This window comes from Bacillus rossius, chromosome 13 (assembly GCF_032445375.1).
Source record: "Bacillus rossius redtenbacheri isolate Brsri chromosome 13, Brsri_v3, whole genome shotgun sequence".
In the NCBI taxonomy this organism is placed as follows: Eukaryota; Metazoa; Arthropoda; class Insecta; order Phasmatodea; family Bacillidae; genus Bacillus; species Bacillus rossius.
Window position 1 is genome coordinate 35,051,810 of NC_086340.1, and position 20,446 is coordinate 35,072,255.

At 35.5% G+C, this 20,446-nt stretch overlaps 1 protein-coding gene across 2 annotated transcripts in view; it reads left to right on the forward strand.

Annotated features, from left to right (window-relative positions):
- LOC134538445 (rab3 GTPase-activating protein non-catalytic subunit) overlaps positions 1–20,446 on the forward strand; it is a 154,922-nt gene that overhangs the window by 115,520 nt on the left and 18,956 nt on the right. For both annotated transcript variants that reach the window (XM_063379772.1, XM_063379773.1), the window contains exons 19-22: positions 334–510; positions 3,592–3,773; positions 17,077–17,304; positions 18,743–18,901. In XM_063379772.1, coding sequence (XP_063235842.1) covers positions 334–510; positions 3,592–3,773; positions 17,077–17,304; positions 18,743–18,901 — 746 coding nt within the window. The remainder of the gene's footprint in view (positions 1–333; positions 511–3,591; positions 3,774–17,076; positions 17,305–18,742; positions 18,902–20,446) is intronic.

The following is a 20,446-nucleotide window of genomic DNA, read 5'->3' on the forward strand; positions in this document are numbered from 1 at the left end:
TGACAAAAACTAAAAAAAAAAAAAACATTAATACGGAAATTTCCTTTTTGAAGAAGTAAATTGGCGTGAATGTAAAACCATAAAATCTTGTCTCTGATGATGATGTATGAGTGAAACAGCATTGTGTTTTGGCTTGAAACGTAATACTCTGTAAAATCCTTTTAAACTGATTCACTTGAATACACTCCAATTGGTAGCAAGCGTGAAACGTCGCACAACTTGCCACCGTGGGTGTTCGAACACCGGCACCCGCAGGGCTGCCCACCCTGTTAGCCAGCAGCACGAGAAGTACGTGTCTAGTACTGAACACACACTGCGTACATGTGTTTGCAGAGCTGGTCGGCCTGCTGAAGAAGCACTTCCCGTACAGCCTCACGTCCAGCGTGCTGTTGGCCAACCTGGGCTGGGAGTACCTGCTCTCCTGGCAGCGGAACACAGAGCTCATTCTCGAGGCCCTGGAAGCCGCCGTTTCCTGCCTGCGTACCGTCCCGTCCCCCCACATGAGGCAAGGTTTGTGTTGGGTGGTCGTTTCCATACCCGATAGCGTTGGGCAGGGAACGTGGCGGGATGTTGCAGCGTGTCAGCAGGGTTTCCTCTGGAGCGTTCTCGTCCCCCCCTCCCTCAGTTAAGTGCAATTCCGTCAGTCGCTACACCATATCACCGCTCTACCCCTCGTTCATCTGTAAGTGACCTCAACATTGATGTGGCAATTTCAGCTCAAAATTAGGTGATGAGTGAACATACAGGTTGGTAGAAGGTCACGAAGTAATAGGTAGGCAGTGTTTGATGGATTACCTGTTGTTTGTTTTGATTACGTAAAAAACAAAATTTCATATTCTTCCGCACCACAGAACAAACACAAAAAGAAATTTGAATGTACATCCAGGAAACACGGAGCCATCACCCGACCACGACCTGCTCGGTCTGGTGCTCGAAACATGACTAACCACACTGCCTTCCTTCCCTTTGTGCGGGCAGTGTCCTGGGCTCGCTGACGTAATTATCAGCCAATCACAACGCAGGGCAAAGAAACTTAAACAAAATTCTTATGTCCATTCCCTATACCCGGGCAATTCTGTCTCTCTTCAACAATCCCGTGACCGTGACTCAAATGCCTAGCCTGGGAAAGACTCTGTCGTGAAAATAACCAAGAATTACGTCAGCATACCTTCCCACACAAAGAAACCAGCAAAAAAATAATAAATAAATAAAAAAATTAAAAAAATAGAATAATAAACTTATGAATTATAAAAACAAAAGCATTAAACCTGTTGAATTACGTTCACATTACATGACATGGTCAGTTCAAAATTACTACTTAAAGGAAAAACTTTACATCACTTGATAACAACCTGAAATATGACAAAAATTTATAATAAATTATTATTACTGGATTGTCATGGGGAATGCTGTGATCTGGGTTGTTACAACTTATATTTTGTATGCTAAGAATACATTCAAACCTCAATACAACAAACTGAAGGGACCATAATTTTGTCACTTTTTAATAATAAGTTGAGTAATAACAAAGTTTTTTTAATAACCAAACTACCACAGCATAATTAATATGTAATTTCAAAGCAAAATTCAAATAATGTAATAAAACTTGCACACAATTTTATACTGCACTAAAAGTACTTTTTTTGGGGATTGTAAAATAAAAAATTAGGGTGACTATACCTCTAGCTCAAAAGGAAATTTTTACGTTATTACATTTAAAAGTATTGAAAATAGAAGAATAAACAATGTTAAAAAATTTCCTTCATTCAGACATGCTACCAACATTTTGGAAGCATAAAATTTCTAAAATTTTTCCCCAACCTACAATGAACCAGAAACAATGGTATCAGTAATATTTCACATTGTTTCTTTACATTAATCTGGGATATTTGTATAAAAAACCATCCTTTACTACATGTAGGTAATTGTTTACCCATGGAACAAAAATGTCTTTGTAGTTTGTATTGCATAATAACCATACTTTTGTATTAAACAAATTACTTGGCACTATAAATCCTATGTAATTTAAAGGAACTGTGAAAATACTTTGTATTAATGAGAGTTTTATATTAACCGGGTTTTTATTAGTAATGAGATTTCACTGTGTTTTCTACCTCTGCAGGTTAAATTTTTAAACGGACCGAGATAGAAACTACTCTTTGATATATGGTACTTAAAATCATTTTTTGTTATTACTAAAAATTTTACTTTGACAAAGCTTTGAAAGTACCTCAACTAATTGACTGGTTTTGAAGAATTTAATGATTAGTATGATTTATTGTATCTCCATATGTAAAAATTAGGGTCAGGTAGTGGATTCCATCCAAGGTTATCTATGATTGTTATAATATTGACAGCAGGTTTTGAAAAAAATTCTCAATTAATAACCTTGAATTTAAGTTACTGTAAAGATTTTATTAATCTCAAGTGTGTAGCGATCGTCTTCCATCAGGGTCTGCTTTGCCCGCCACGTTCAATTAATTAATTTTTTTATGTTTTGTTCTGAAGGAAAATAATTTTTTTAACTGTGAGACTGTAGAAGCAATTATGTTCATGTTACCCAGTTGTAGAGAACTTAAAAATTTGTTCTAGCAAGTGATTGTGGTGTAATTAGTGTTTACCCTCGCACAGCACATTTCCTTTGTTCTCATCACGACCGGATATAGTGAATTGTAGCCGTGGGATTGCCCACACAGGAGTCACCACACAAGTCCCGTAAGTACAGCCTTTGTCTTTCACAACGATGCAACCCACTCAAACCATGTTCCGCACGTGACTAACTCCAATAAATTACAAAAGAATAGACTAGTCACAGTGGCGCCCGATAACGATATGTTTCAACGGTCAGTGCCATGAAAACCACTCAAAAGTTAAATTAAATCATACACATCACATGCAACTTAGTTCATACACAACTTCTAGTCAGGCAAAATATTTAATAATTAATATTTATATGATTTATTTATAAGTAGCAAATAACAGTTTGTTTTTATAGGGTTATGAAATTTGCCACATAGCACAAAATGCAGTGCTCTTATTGTGTAACATTAAAGAAATTGTTCTAAATAAAATATAATCAAGTTACGCATAATGCAGAAACCAGCATGTACGGTGAAACTGTACCTTAAAGGATGATAGGGACTGCAACCTCACTTAGATACAGGTATTTTTTTCAATAAAAGGGTACCATTTTCAGCTGAAATATGTAGTTTCTGGAGGAAAGAGTTCCATGGTCAGTATTAATAGCAGTAAAGCTGAAATTCATTTTAGAATACTCAGTTGCCTTACCTTGCAAGGAGGCAGTGCGGATTCTGGTTCTTGCCCACACTGTGGCATGTGTTTTACTTTTTAAACTGAAATGGGTGAATAATATTTTTTTTGCCTTTTAAAAGGAAAATATTTTCAGTATACTTAATCAATTTGACTTTTAGTTACATCCATTTGTGTATTCAATTAGAATTTTACTGGTACTTTAATTTTTTATTTTTCATATTTCATTTTGAGTAACTTGTTTAAGAATTTAGTAGGTATATCATTGCATCAATAAAGCGGTCATAAATGAGGTTTCAGCTCGTGTTTTCTTTGCCATAGGTGTATGCAGTCTCGCCTGGTCGATGCACCTTGGCCAAAGGTTTGAATCTGCAGCAAGGCTCATGCATAAGGTTGGGAAGGTTCCGAAAGAGAGGCTGTGTCGGCAAGAGGTTGGCATCTCTGATCTAGAGCTCACTGCATTTCTGCGTTCATGCGTCACTTTCCTGGACATATTTATGGAAGTAAGTATTGCTAGTGTGACAACCTGTGGTAGTGTTTCTGTTACACCGATGTCAAAAATTGTTTGGACTTGGTGGTCATTTTTAGCCTGATGACCTTAGGTTTAAGTGACCTCCTTAGCCAGAGGTGGGTTGGTTTTAGTGGGACAGGTTGATAAGTGAAACACTTGCTGTTGCCTGTCTCTGAGTGGTAGAGAAATGAAGATAAAGATGTATTGCGAACCCTTTGAGTATTTTCAAGAATTTTTAGTTCTGCCTTAAAATTATTCTGATAACACATGTTGTTGTAGCCATTTTCACCCTCGTAAAAATACAGTTAAAAAACAAAATCCGGAAACAGACCTACAGTGTCCCGTATTGGTCCGAAAATAGGCCGACCTTTTTTGCCAGTTTTGTCAACCTTGAAATCTAGAGTCGGCCTATAATGGGGCACTAGCCAAAATAGTATAATTAAACACATACATTTCAAGGAGAATCACTTATGGCATAAAAATGTTATCAGATAGACAATTCATTGACCTAAAATTACGCCGTAATTACGTGGAATTAGTAATTTTTCCAACTTATAAATTTAGAAAACACACTTAACCCCAATAACGTATCATATTTTAAGTTAAGTACACAGATGTGGTCACTTGTAGCACATAGCTTTTGAAAGCTCGGTCTGGTTATTTTTTAACTGTTTTTAACAGGCTGCGGTAATTTTATTTGCTTGTAAAACGTGGTATTTACAGTAAACAGTAAAAACAGCAAGTTTGCCCTACGGTTATTTAACGTAGTATGCTTTATTTACTCTTCTACCACAGGAAAAACAAAATGGCACCAGTGTTGGCAACTTGTAGTTGCGACATGAATAAACAAATACCGGTACATACCAATAGTAACAAGAACAATAAAACCTATTTGCAATATTGGCTGTTTTATGGTTGACTCATACACGTTTTACATGAAACCATTTTGGGTTTTTTACGTCAAAATTAAACGTAACGGTGAATGTTTTTATGTCACAATTTCTTTGAACTTAGAAAATGTAGCCATTGCCGTATAAAAGGTTGGCACCACTACAAAAGAATGTGAAGACAAACGGAAATAAGAACTCTCAAATATTTTTGTCAGTTCAATAAATACTAACTTAGTTGAAGTGTTACTGTGGTTATATGCTGCTGATAATTATTTTGGGTTTTTTACGTCAAAATTAAACGTAACGGTGAATGTTTTTACGTCACAATTTCTATGAACTTAGAAAATGTAGCCATTGCCGTATGAAAGGTTGGCACCACTACAAAAGAATGTGAAGACAAACGGAAATATGAACTCTCAAATATTTTTGTCAGTTCAATAAATACTAACTTAGTTGAAGTGTTACTGTGGTAATATGCTGCTGATAATCATTTTTGTTAGTTAAAATTTATTTTTCCCTGATTTTGAGTGGGCTGTAGAAGGGGTCTGCCTATTTTCGAGGTCGGCCTATCTTCGGACCAATACGTAGAGACCTGAAATTTTTGCGATAACGATAACGCGAAAAATAACGCGAATTTCATTGATTTTCGCGAAATAATACGATTTCGTTTAGTTTTCTGTATACACGCGAAATTTTAAGAAATGTACGGTAACAAACTTGGTTTCATCTTGAGTTCGCCGGCATCACCATTGTCAGAACTAAAACTAACCAACCTTAGCGGTAGCTTGCCACTGTTTACGTTTCGAAAATCACATACTTTACATGTATGTATGAAAGAACGAAATATATTGCTGCTAAGATGTGATCACAACACAAAATAAACATAATGTACGCAACCACAACTCCACGTCACGTGAGCGATACTGTTGATGTAATGGCTGGAAGGAGGTGGCAAGTTGTGAGCAAGCGGAACCAGCTTGGCCAACCCTTCAGCAAGAAATGTCCGTACGAAAATGTCATTTGGACCGTATTTCCCGATTCAGGTCCGTACATGAATTTTTTTTTTACGATTATATTAATAAACTATTGCACAATAATGACTTCGTGATTTAATTTTGCCATGAAATAGAATTACAAAATAAACTAAATAAAATCTTGTTCTCACACAACGCAGTTATGGAATAAACGATTTGTGATGCCACAAAAGATTGCATGCTGGGAAGAATCAGCTTTTATTTCACAAACAACCGGCACTCGGCAGTCATGCGCACGTTTGCCGTAAGGATCAATGTTATGTGTTTGTAACGCGATTCCAGCTGAAGTATAAGATAAACACCATACGACCGTATATTGCCACTTCTTTCGTTTAATGTATCATATTTTACTGCTGCATGGGAACATTAAAATAAAATAACTTGAGTTTGTGTAACAATATGCCGAAAAATGCTGCAAGTGCTCGGCAACGTGCCAACGATTTCAAAAGCGACGGGCTATATGCACCCGAAACGGCGACGTTAATGTGCAAATTTTGTAATTGTAAAGTCGCATTTGAGAGAAAAGACACCGTGATAAAGCACACTAAAAGCGAAAAACACATAACTAAAAGAAAAAAAATTAAATGATGGGTGTGCTTATAAAAAAATTCAGAGCTCTGTTGCAGAGTGCTTTGGTAGTGCTAAACGTAAAAAAGCAGACGTCGAACATTTGGCACTGAGGACAACAGAGGCCTTCGCTAAAGCTAACATACCTCTTCAAAAATTGGATGATCCTAACATAAGGGCATGGTTAAATGAATTTGTGGCAGGTTCTGGAGACATGCCTTGTGTCAAAACACTGAGGGAAAAATATGTTCCTATACTTGCTGAATACCACTTTGAAAACGTGATGGGAATTGTTAAAGATAAACTAATTTTTATCTATTCGGATGAGACTACAGATAGTCAGGGAAGATGTGTTTTTGTGGTACTCTTTCTATTGCTCCAAGAACCAGTAGGTGAACCTCAGGTAGTAGTAGCTTCAGTTAATTTTCTTGCAAAAGCGGATGCGACCACATGTGCACAAGTTATTTCAGAATGTGTAAATAAGTTTGAAATTTCATACAAGAACATCAGAGGTTTGGTTACAGACTCAGCTCGCTACATGACAAAGTGTGTCAACAGCTTGCAAGTTCTGTATGGAGATAACGTACTCCATAATCAGTGCTGGGTCCACAAAGTTGCCCTAGTAGGAAATGTGTTGTCATGTGAACTTGTTGAGGTAAACGATGTCGTAGTGAAGGTAAAGTCTGCCTTTTTAAACACTCGCAAGAGGAAACACCAATATTTGCAATATTTGCAAGAAGAAACTGTGAAACCAGATAAATTGTTTCCAATGCCAGTCAATACTCGTTGGAATTCATGGTTTCGTGCAGTGTTCTACCTGGCTGAATTTTTTTTTGGAAATCATTAACTTTTTCAGAAATAGTGACTTTCAGGAAACTAACAATGCAGGAATTAAGTATCTGATCATGCTTTCAGACTAAGAAGTATCCGTAATTTTAGCACAGTGTATTTTTGTACAGCAGCATGCTTCTGAAATAATGGATCTGCTAACGAAACTTGAAGGGTCTAAGTACCCTACATCACATACTCTGTATGGGGATCTGGAAAATATACAAAAAGGTTTGGACTGTGCAGCAAAGGGTATATTTTCCAATACTTTCGAAAACAGTAGTGTCCTCAAAAATTTGAACACCACTGACATTGCACATGTGAAGCACAACTGCCAAAAAGCCACAACACTGTGCATGAACAAACTGCAGACACTCATGAACAGTGATCCTTGTGCACATGTTGACAGGTCGTTGAACCAGCTTTTCAACCCTAAGAACATTCTGCTTAACAAAACTGAAAACATAGTTACAAAACTAAAATCCATTGCTGACCTGAAGATGATAGACAGTGTTGACCTTTTTAAAGGGTACCAGTCTCTAAAAGATGCAGCAGAGTCACTGTGCAGAGCTGGTGAAGTAGTTGTTGTAGTGAAAATTCTCACTGCACTGACAACTGACTGTCAACAGTTTGCTTCAGCTGTGCTTAAATCAATATGGATGCCTACAAATAATGTTGAGAGTGAGAGGTTGTTGAGTCACTACAATATTGTTGTTTCAGATAGACGGCAGAACTTAAAAGAAGAGAATATTGAAGTGTTTACAATGCTCTCCTTTGATGATGGATTTTTTTTTTTTTAAAAGAATTTTATGCAACAGTTATGTTAAGCTAATGTGTGTGTAAAATTTTTACAAGGGAATTTTTAACACATAGTGTACATTAGTGAAATGAAATTTTTTTTGTGGTTCTTCATATGATGAACAGTACTTTAATTTCTTATGTTATGTACTGAACAATGCATTAAGCAACCAAGTGACAAAAAAATTTCTGTATGGAAGTTTCACAGTCAGTGGTGAGCAATTTTTATGTACAACTGGAAATTTAATGTTTTCATTGTTATTTATTTTTGATTTAAGCAAATGTAAAGAGTGTGTTTAAATTTGGATAATTATAAGCTATGCCAAAGAAAATTAATTACGTAACAAATATTAAGCCTATACAGTTACAACAATTTAATTTAATTATCCAGATAAAAAAATAACACCGCTTTTTTATACCGCTTTTTGGCAAAAATAATACCGCTTTTGGCCAAAAATAACACCGCCAGTTTCAGGTCTCTACCAATACGGTATTTTTAAATGCTTTTCGTAACAGACACAACTCTAATGTATCTTGATCTGATTTAAATCAGCAAGCTCTTCCCAACTCGCGGGAAAGAGACACTGTATCACCCGCCTGGGAGTTTCACATCTTAAGAACAAAATTTTTAAATTACGTATTAAAATTACCCCATAATATTTAAATCTCAAAATTCTTTAAGACCTGATCCAATTTAAAGTCCAAAACCAAACATTCATGAGCAAATCAATAAAAAGGAGGAAATTTTAAACCAAACTATATTTTTGGTAAAATATAAAAAAAAATTTCACAATACCAGATACATGCAGTGAGTTGAAATTTTTCCAATACGATTGCCAAAACTCTTATAAAAATTTTATATTAAATGTACCTAAAATATTGAATATAAAAATACATAATAGAAGATGAAATCTATTATTTTAAAATAGTATACGACTTCCAGTCCCATTGAAATATAGCTTATTAAAAATAATAACTGGACTCTAAACAAGCTTTTTAGTAGCGCTATTAAAAAATTCTTAAAAGTCTAATACCTAATTTAATGAAAGCTTGGTATTTACTTAATAATGAGGGGCATCAATACTAAACGTTTCATAGCCATTTACTCTACTGTTCTACAGCACTCAAAATCCATGTACAACTACTAAATTTAATTTAAATGTGTAAACTTTACTTTCCAAAATAAAAATAACAGATCCATATGCCACATACAGTATTTAAAATTACAATTTTAACACAATTTTATCCAACTTGCGTATAAACTGTTACATTGAGGATTTTTCACAACTGACGACTCAGTTTAAAAATTAGCTATCACCTAGTTCAACAAAATATATAACTTCTGGTTTGCAAAAAAAAAATGTAACTTTGTCGAAAGTTCGTTCAAAATTTTCGCCCACAGGGCCTCTTCGGTCATTAAGTTTTGGATTGCTGTGACTTGCTTGCAAACACATTGCCAATATGCAATGTACCCTATTTACCTACGTATGAGTTTCATATATTTTATGCATATTTTTGGTGTAAAAAAATAAGCTGCGACGCATACGCAGGGGGGACCCTTACATTGAAAATGTTAGATTTTTTTTAGCCCAAAATTAAGGGTACAACCCATATGAAGAGGCAACTCTTCTGTCAGTAAATAAGGAAGTCTAAGGTTTTTATCTTATGAATTATGAAAACAGGTGGTGAATCCTCCAAAGTAGATGGTAAAACCCCTATAGTACACGCTCGCCAGGCTGGCAAACCGCAGCACAAAGTCGCCCGCCTTCCTTGATGTCCACCACACAAGTCCAGTCCAAACAGCCGAATGCTCAACGCATCGAGCAGGGTCAATCAGCTGGTATTCGTGATGTCATAGGCTGCTTGCGTGCCGCAGTGTCAATTCTGAAAATAACAACCACGCGGATGCTAGTTTTGCATGCAACTTAGCTGATGTCCCCAAAACAACACACACTAAAATCTCAGCTACTAAATATTTAACATAATAAAATAAAATTACAAAAAAAAAAGTTTCAAAAAATCAACTTAAATAACAGACTAGTAAATTAATAAAATTACACAAAAAAAAATAAAAGTTAAAAGAAAATCAGTTTAAAAACAAAGTAATAAATATAAAACAAAAAAAATATTGACTATTATTAAAAATAATTGTAACACTATTAAAGTATTTATATGCAATAAGTTTTCATAACAGGTGCGTGTGCACACAGGCCACAAATTGCATGGTTTTTTATTAAGTTCTGCACACCGTACATGTGCCTGGGTAGATATAATCCTCGATCCAACCTTTACTTCTGTTGGGAAATTAAAAAGTCAAAAGCACCATCTTTGAACAGTTGTAAACCCACTGGTAGGTAATTTATTTTATTTTAATATATTATTTACTATCTAATGCCTGGCATTTTTTGAAATGAACGCCTCAATAAATTTTTTTTTGTAATTTGTTTGAAGTAGGTACATATATACAAAACATCTCTCTCTCTGTCTGTCTGTCTCTAATTCTCTAAATCTCTATCTATCAGTTTATATCTCTATGTATGTCATGCTAAAGCAATGCAAATATTAAAAATCTATGTTTTTACCTATCTATATTTTTATCTATCTTTCTACCTGTCACAGGTGTCACATAAGTATATAAAAACATGTGCATATGTGAATGCAACATTGTATCAAAATTTCAAAGCAATCTTTAAAGATTTATGTAAGTCTCCTCCTTTTTACAGTTTTATATTATTTTACTTCTCGGTATCATTTAATTTATTACTTAAAAATAAAATTAAAAGATAATAATGAACACAATCAAGAATATCATGGATTTTGGGCACCTTGTTTTACAGTTAACCTAACCTGGTGATCATTAATGAAAAACACAAATGGGTCATTACCATTAGTCATAAAAGTAAAAATCAATATTTATTTTATAATCAATAATTGACATGGGTAACACACATGACCCGAGTAACAGTTTTCTCGAGTAACCTAAACAACAAAATAATTATTTCAAACCCCGGTTCTGTTACGATGGGCAAATACACACAAAAGTTCATATGATTTCAAATGTCAATTTCTTTAATTATGTTTGTTAAATTGCTCGAGCTAGTCAGGCACGAAACCCTGACTCCCAAGACCACTAGACCTGTGTGTGACCGTTCGTTGATATTGGCGTTTAAATTCAATACACGTTACTCTCTAATTACGCCAGAGACTTTAAGAATGTTTGCTGGGACGTAATTACATACGTACGGCGTTAACGTCACTAAATTAAATATTAATGCAGTCGGCCATACTTGAATCCTGGTTTAAGGCATAAAACTTCTAAGCCTTATATTTCACGGTAAAGTTATTCCCATGCGCTACATTCATTTACCGACGCGAACGGTAATTAAGTCTTGCCTTTAGGTACAGCTTCGTAGCTAAAATCGACGCTGATCTGCTGAAAATATCAGAATTCCACTCGGGAATTAACACACAATTACACCATCTTCCCGGCGATGCTAGGCGTCTTTGTCCCAATCACATCAGCCAATCAGAATGTAATTGTACAGGGAATTTTGAACACAATGGAGCGTTGTTTTTGTGATGTGTCGTCATGGCAACATCGAAGCTGCTGGCACTCGTGACCACGCCAAACAAAACACTGCCGAAAGTCTAGGAAACGAAACAGTTGCTGTGAACCGGTAAATACCATAATATTGAGGCTTGAGTGGTCAGATCACTTGGTTTTGCCTCGACGATACAGTTTCTTGTCCAGGTGTACCCACAATTGGATTTTTTTCAATTGGGAACTGTAAGGGCAGGTGTCCAGAGCTGGTGATTTTTTTTTTGGGGTACTTCTGTTTCCCTCAACCGTTTGTTCCGTCAATGCTCTAGTATCATCTCATCACCCCTCGCCTGTAATGACCTCAATGTTGGCAGGACGTTAAGCCCTGAAGAATTAATAAGTGTTTGAGTGCCAGCCAAACAGATGAGTGTACTAAATAGGTTGGCATTTAGGGCTCTGCCTACATACCCGGGCATGTGAATGGTGTGCAGAGCTTCAGAAGAAATGACGCAATTTTAAAACCACTCAAGATACGAGAATGGGATCTGTTTAAAAAAAGCATTAAGGGCAGAAGGGAAGTTCTTTTTACGTATTTTGTTTTAAAACTATATTTTTAAAAGAGTGAAAAATGTTTAAAACACATGTTTTTACTTTAATTTTATTAGAAGTGAAATGCCTGGTACACATTCTTGAAAGCACTCAAAGGCTTTGCATTTCATCTTTATCCTCATATATCTGCTATATAATGTTATGAATACCGCTTAAATTTCATTGTTGCCCAATGCTTGACGAGAAGACTGCGTACCAGCTCAGAGCCTTGAGCTTAGAGGCGATAACGCACTAGAAACACCAGCGAGTATCATACTTATCGTCTCACCTTATTAAACTCTGATCAGGTGAAGCCCTTTAAAGAAAAAAAGTAAAGACCTACAGATATACACACACATCTTTGACACATGAGTTTAATGTGCTAGTGTTGGTAAAGTCCAGCAAACCAACCGCCTTCTCTTATTATAAAGAGGAAAGACATCATAAGAAAATCCCATTTAAGAAATTTTCCTGCACAATAAGTTAAAAAAATTTTTTGTACTTTTCCTATAAATACATGTAATTTTACCCTTTTAATAAATTTTTCCTGTTAATAAGTCTAAATTTTTGAGAACCTTGGGTAATTTCTTAATAAGGTTTTAGTGTGTATCATCTTGTTATGTGGTCTTTTTTGTGTTCAAATCACATGGCAAGAAAACATAATAGTATCCCATGCTGCACAACTATTGTTCGGACTCATTAAAACAGGACACGTTTTTTATTTTTGCTCATATCACACCTGAAAATATTCAGTTTATTATGTCATCCACACAAATATATGAAGCTACTTAATTTATAAGAAATATAGCTCAATAATTACTTATTGCATTTGTAAATCAGATTTTTTTTTATATATTGTAAAAAGTAACAGGTAACTTTCCCCAACATTTGAAAGTGTATGTATCTTCAAAAAGTAACTGCTAGCAACATTAAGTCAATGTCCCTGTCTTGTTTGTGGTTTGTTAGTACATATGCTTGAATAAATAAATATCCAGCGATAAATTCACTTACTCATACAGTGGCCTAAACAAAGGACATAGGATGATAAGTAAAGTGAATCGGCCTTAGAAAGATATCTGGTTCATCTCTTTGGAGTTTGTTGCTACTAATAAAATATGTTAATCCTGCAAGTTTTAGATCGCGATCTGTTTTGGCTTTTGAGTAAATTGAAGAAAAAACAAAATCAGAAAATAATTTTTTTCTGAAAAACGGCTAAACCAATTTGAATTAAATTTGGACACATTATAGAGGTACATAAAGGCTATACTCTGAAGTAATAACAGCTCATAATCTTTATATTAACCACTTGAAACAGGCAATTTTTTTTATTTATCCTACGCCCTTGAAATCATAATCTGACTAATGTAATGTATTTAGTTTGTATTATCAAATGATGTAAACTAAGGAGTTGTACTTATGATTAAATATAGGTGTGTGACTAAACTTAAGAGTAAAGGTAGCGAGCTGGTTCTGCACAACACAGTGAGAGCAAATTTAACCCATTTAACTCTGCCCCACCAAAATTCACTTACATTAGAATTTAACTAAAATAATTATTAAGATTTCTTTGCACGATTAACTATCTTCATTACCTGTGCCTAAAAGAAGAAACATGACTATCAAATACATAATTATGAACCCCAAGAAAAATTTTGTTTAAGTAACCTAACCCATTCTTTATTACAGTGTCATCAATAGTAGCAGGGGCAGGAATACTGCGATGCTACAAGAGAAGCAGGTTGTGGAAAATAAGACGAATAGGAACTGAAAATGGTTAGTTAGGTTATGTTAGGTTAGCTGCATAATTAAAAAAAATTTCATAATTTAAATATTTTACTAAACATTTTTCATATAATTATTGTAGCTGACTTAACCAACCATTTATTTTAGTATTATTTGTCTAATTTTCCAGAAGTTATATGATGCGAAAAAAAATTTTTTTGTGCGATTCTAATTTTAATTCTTACTATTCGAATTCAATGTTCGTATTCACGAATAATTTGATATACGTATTCAATTTTAACTAAAAAAAACTGGTATTCGCACAGACCTAAAGACTAGCCACTTTATATGGTGGCAATTGCATCTCTCTTGATGAAGCTTATGTCCAGCCAAACATTGATATGTCATGGTGTTGCCTTTTTTGATAGGAAGTAAAAATATGGAATACCTAGTCTTGCCAAATGTATGTCGGGCAACGACTCCATTTACGGATGTAGTTTTGGTTTGAGTAATACCCTCTTTTATCGCATCATCGTAGCACTCGCATAACTGTCTATTTTAGGCCGTCAAAATTGGGATAAAAAACTTATTGTGTAAACGTCACATGTTTTTTGTCCCGCTATTAGATGCCGAGCTCTTTGTGTAGGTATCTCCGTATAAAACGATTGTATTTTAAAGTAGAAATCTAATATTTATCCGGACATTACCACTTACTTATTTAATTAACAGAAATACGAAGTTGTCTAACGTGTAAATTTTCTTGTAAAGAAGTTTTTAAACTTTATTTCCTTTATCTGATCATCTGCATCACCGCGGTGTACCGGTGTAGGTATCTTTTACGTATAACACAATGTATTTTAAAGTAGAAATCTAAAATTTAATTTGGTCATTACCACTTACTTATTTAATTAACAAAAATAAGTTGCCTGATGTGTAAATTATCTTTTAAAGATGTTTTTAAACGTTATTTCCTTTATCTGACCACCTGTGTCGCTGCGGTGTACCGCTTACAGACATGTAGCCAGTGCTTGTTGGCATCATTTATGTTTGGTTATGTTGCTTACGGTATAGAGCGCGCGCACGTAGTCGAATATTGATATCTTGCCGATTGCATGCAACACGAGCTCTCTGTCGAGTGCCGAGTTAACTACATTTGATAGCCCGCACTCTTTCGTGCAAGTGTATACTACGACGGTAGTTACGCGTTAGTTCACGTCACAGTTTCACGTCGCTTGCGTTCGGGTCACAGATTTTGTTTTTCTATTTAAAGTTGGAGAAAGGTTTTTGTTTAATGAATTATTAATATAAATTGTTTCGCGTGTTCTTGTATACTCCACCTTTTTTTCAAATAAACGTACTTTCCACAAACTTTATTTTTATGAATAACTTTACCTAACAGAAATTTTTTTCCCGCATAATTGTCGCATCCCTACTTATCAAACTTGATTTTAGAATAAAATGTGCGATGATTATGCAAGAAAACACTGTACATTGATAGTTGGAGCATAACAACGTTTAATGTATTCCAGTAGTAATTTAAATAAGTATGACTTGCCATTGCCTGCACCTCCCGTGGTGAAAAGTAACACCTGCTCTTCAACGCCATTGAAATCAGCTTTGATAGTTTCAGAAACCATATAAAACATTTAAACGATGAGCACGTTGAGCACGTTCTTCTTCTGATTCATTGGACAATCGCTCGCGAATTAGACTAAGCTTATGTGCATATTCTTCCTCTGTTTTGCTGACTAGTCACCTGCGAATTAAACTAAGTCATTGAGCATGGTGTTCAACATCTGCATTTGATAAATTATCACATATAGTAAAGCTATGGTTTCTGTATTCTAAACTTTTGTTTCTTGATTATATTAAATACACAAACCCTCATACCTGACATTCTTTTTTCTCACTCCTGTGGACTTTCATTCTTATATACATAGTTCTGTTCCTTTTTTTCTAGGCATTTCCATCTTTCATCTTCAATTACAAGTATAATTGTTTCCTCATTCGATAAGCATCTCAAAATAGGTCTACCCATCACTTAAAATTGAAAAATAAATAACTTTAAAAAATAGTAAAAAGACCACTACAATATAACACAAAAGTAACATCAGTTGATTTAAAAGCAAAAAAAAATAAATCTTTTATACGCCAATTTAATACTTTAATTTTTTTTACAGTCACCTCTGAGATTTTTGTGCAAACACATGGTATTAGATGTGCCTATATATAACCAATATTGCATTTGTTAAGAATTTTTGGTACCAAATATCAATGTTTTAGCTACAAAATATACTTTTTTTTTTTTTTTAGCAAAACTTAATTTTTATCATTATAGAAATGTATGGTAAGAATAAACCTCCAGTGCTGTGTGTGTGTGTTTGTGTGTGTGTATATAAATATAAATAGAGGTGAAAATTATTTGTCACTAATTAACACAATTCATTCCATTGTAATGGCACTTAAGGTGAGCTAAGTACAAGTGTTGCTATGGTGTCCTATGTACATGTTCCTGCAAGCACGTGACCAGGTGCACACCGCCCTGGAAACACGTCAGCGAGTTGCCGCCAGCCGGCCAGCCAGTGGGTGGTTAATCTGTGTTCCGCCCCACCAGAGACGGCCGTCGAGCCGTGTAGTTGGAGTAGACTTAGACCGGAAGTCCCCAAGTAGAGTACAACGAGGTTAGGAGCATTCCGCGACATCTCACGGAGTACAGGATGTGACGTTTCGGAAACCAGCGGAAATGAATGGGGTCGAGAGGCACGGAATTCTAGTTCCTGCTCCAGCCTCCCAAAGTGACTACGGTGACACGGCTGGTAGTTACCGGTACATTCTAGGGTGCTGATAAATTAGGATCCGTAAACAATCATATAAAAAAAGGGGGGGGGGGGGGGCGGTTTTCTATAAAGTCGGTTTACGGAAGATAATTTTACGTGATAACGTCATAAGAAAACATTGATGAAAAATTGTAAATATTATTTACAATTTTTGCAAATTTAATTTAAATAATTTTTTTAAATATAATCACGAACAATTAGTTAGCTATAGAAATAAACTGAAACCAAATTAATGTTAGTAAGTTGTTAATTTGAAATGACGAAATTGGACAAATAAATCAAAATTTTTTAAGTTGCTATTTTTAAAAAGCCTGCCTTAACCTATTTGATATTACAGAAGATTTTCTCGCACGGTGGTCGGCCAGTTCTTGCACGCTCGGCTCAGGCGGAACGTGACAATGAGTCATGCTGCTTCGTGCTAAGACGTTATCGCGTCAGTATCGTCGTAGTGACGCCTGGATGAAGCAGTGGGTGTTGTCGACTGTGGCAGGCCAGCCTTCAGTGCGACGCGTGCCGGCCCGCCGACTTCAGCCGGTGGGAGGAGCTGTGGCAGGGGGAGGGGGAGGGCGCTCCGCCCCTCTCGGCGCTCGCCCTGGCCCAGCCCCCGCCCAGCTACGACCTGCTGCATCTGCACCACCAGCTGGCGTCCGCTCTGCTCATGATGGCCGCCTTCCACCTGCGCCTCCCGCGGCCCGTCTCCGCGCTCTTCGACAGCACCGTGAGCCTCCTGTTTCAACCCGCTAGAAAACAGGAAACTCTGTCCTGAAAAGAGAACAGGCAGTAGGGGTCTGCAAGTACTCGAAAAATGCTTGATATTCGTGAATAATTTATATTTTATTTGACATTTTAATTTATTTTTTTTTTTTTTTAATATTTGTTTTCATGGATATGCCTAGACAAAGTGAGACTCAACCCCCCCCCCCCTCCCCTTCCCCTAAAAAAAATATAAATAATATATGTAACTTGTATGAGCTCAGGTGAGTCATTGAGAAATTTAGGTTTGTTTTCTGTTACATTATTCACAGATTTTTTTTGTATTTAACAAATAATCAGTGACTATGATTTAAAGTTATTAAAAATACTTTATTTTATGCATATAATCAGGTCAAACTAAACAACTTTCAGACTTATAATTTATGGGTTTAAGAAAATGCATTGCTAGGTTTTTTGTTTTACACCTTTTCATCTTGGTTTCCTGTATATTCCTCTCTTTTTTATTTTACTCTATATTCGGTCAGAATTTCTTGGACTCCTGTAAAGTGTGGAAAAAAAATTGCTTTATTTTAAAATTAGATTAGAAAAATATACTATATTCATGAACATTCAGTTCAAATTTTATATATATTTGCAGAAGCCCAACAGACAGTAAGGATAAACTGAAGGGGAACTAAAAACACCAGCAGCACAGTAATGCCAACAACGTCAACAGCCGGAATCCGAGAAAATTCTGAATGCAAGCTGCTTTCTTGGTGCTGGGTTGCAGTGTGTGTAGAGCCATTGAATGCTGGATTAAAGACCTTTTGCTGTAGCTCAAAAAAAAAAAAATTAATTTAGGCACCTTATAATAAAAATTCCTTATGCTGACTGTTTTAAATGTGAAAAATATTTTAAGGATCCACAAAATGTACTTTACTGGGAGGAATGAATTATAAGTGTCCGAGCAAAGTGATTCAGCAATAAAATGTTGGGGAAAAAAATTGTTTTTATTTTATGGTAAGGAAGTTGGAATATATTTAATATTTATTTATTGTGGAATGAGAACATTCTTGAGACATTCATATCCAAGAATACTCTATAAAACACCACTTCTTAATTTTTTGTGTAATATTTTCAATTAATTTACAAAAGCTTATTTTGCTTGTGCTTACAAAATAAAACTAATAGTAAATAACAGGAAAGGCATGTGTCTGCTGCTGTTATACTGAAGGATAATTGAGTTTCAACCTTAATATTATAATTTTTTTTTTAATTTCCGTATTCAAATACGTATAGCAATTCCAGTAATGAAATTTGCATCAAATTAGAGTGAAGGGATTACGTTATGTAATGACATAGTAATAAAATCTATTTAAAATTGTGTTTAGCGTACCGAAACAGGTATGAGTCCTTAAGAGTATAAACATTATTTCATGAACTGTAAACAATTGTGGTTTCAGAGCCAGGCAGCCCTGTTCAGCGACTTGGCTTCGAATCCACAGCTTCCCGGTCACTGCCTCGACCAGAAGCTAAACGAGACCCGGTTGGACTTCCTGTTCCGGGTGATAGCAGGAGCCACGCAGTCCATTCAGAGGATAGCCGACTCTGCGGATGATAGGGTGAGTTATTTACTAACACGGCATTGGAATTAAAGTAGACCATTTGCATCAGTTCCTATGTTTATGTCAACACAGGATAAATTTGCAAAAAAAGAAGTTTGTGTATGTCACTAGAATTTGTATTTATGTCAAATTATAGTTCACACTGGTGCAGTTGTAAATTTTTCAATGCATTAAAATTTTAATTTTCATGTTATCAATGGTTTAGACACAGGGTTTGGTTCGTTTGCTGGACTGTTGGCCCCTACTAGTAATGAGGGCACAGTGATGCACACATTGTTTTCATCTTACTTGCTGCTGCGTAGATATCTAGTCAAGATTCCACAAAGCATACGACTCCTTAAGTAGTAGTCAGCATTTATCGTCAGAATTTTTTGATTGCAATAGAAACATAAGGTACACCTCAAAACAATGGGAAACATAAAACAATTGAATGTTTAATGACTAGTTGAAATTTATCCTTGAAATACATAGGCTACTAACATACCATGACATTTTTAACAAACGTTATATGTAATATATGCAATATGCATAAAAAAATTCCTGTAAAATTTTTATTCATTCTTATAACGTTAAAAATTTATAACACTGTCTAAAAAAATACTTTTTTAACAGTAAATTTTGTGTAACAAAATAAATTTTGTGTAACTTCGTGAACGGCATATCCGTTCCCTAGCCTCAAGGCGGCAGGGTCTAAGGTCTGCTCTACAATGGCACAGAAACCGAGACGGATCATGTAAACGGAGACGGATCTCTGGGAATATTTCACTATCGCGTCTGCTGCTTCCAAATTGCACTGAAACTTAACAAACTGAACAAACCATTTGGGTTGGGAAGTCGTGCATTCGTGTCCTGGAGCTAGGGCACAAGTGAAAAGCTGGTCTGGACCACAGACGTCACTGGGTGGTTTGAGAAAGACCTGCCCTAGAGGTTTAAGGGGATCAGGCTGTTGGGCTGAGCTCATTCCGTTTAGAGTCAGTCCATCATGTAGCATGTGAGGGTTGGTCACACTGTTTCGGTTCAAGTCGAGGCTCGGTCATCACTCATCATGTAATTCGTAATTTGTAAGTAGTTCATCCATCATTGAAGGCTATATCTCAGGAGGAGAATACAGTTTCATTTTAGTTATTACTTTTATGTTTTATTGCTAAGATAATTTTAAGTTCAATCGTTAATTATAAGGTTAAATTAAACCTCCTAATACTCACTCATTGTGCTTTATTTTACACAATTATTTTTAATTGTAAGTGGTAATTATCAACTGTAAAAGATTGACTAGGTAAACATTTTTGTAGAAATTTTAGATTTAAAATGTTTTTAATAAAATATATATTTTTCTAGAGGTAAGTTATTTTTATTATTTTAAACCCTTAGGTTAGTTCGGCACGCATCAATACCGTATTTACTCGCATATAGGTCGCCATCGCAGATAGGTCGCACCCTTAATTTGAGGTCTTGAATTTAGTATTTAAGATTCCCCCCATATAGGTGGCACCGGTAATTCATTACCGCGCCGTGTGCCGTGCGCGGAGAAAGGTCATTGTA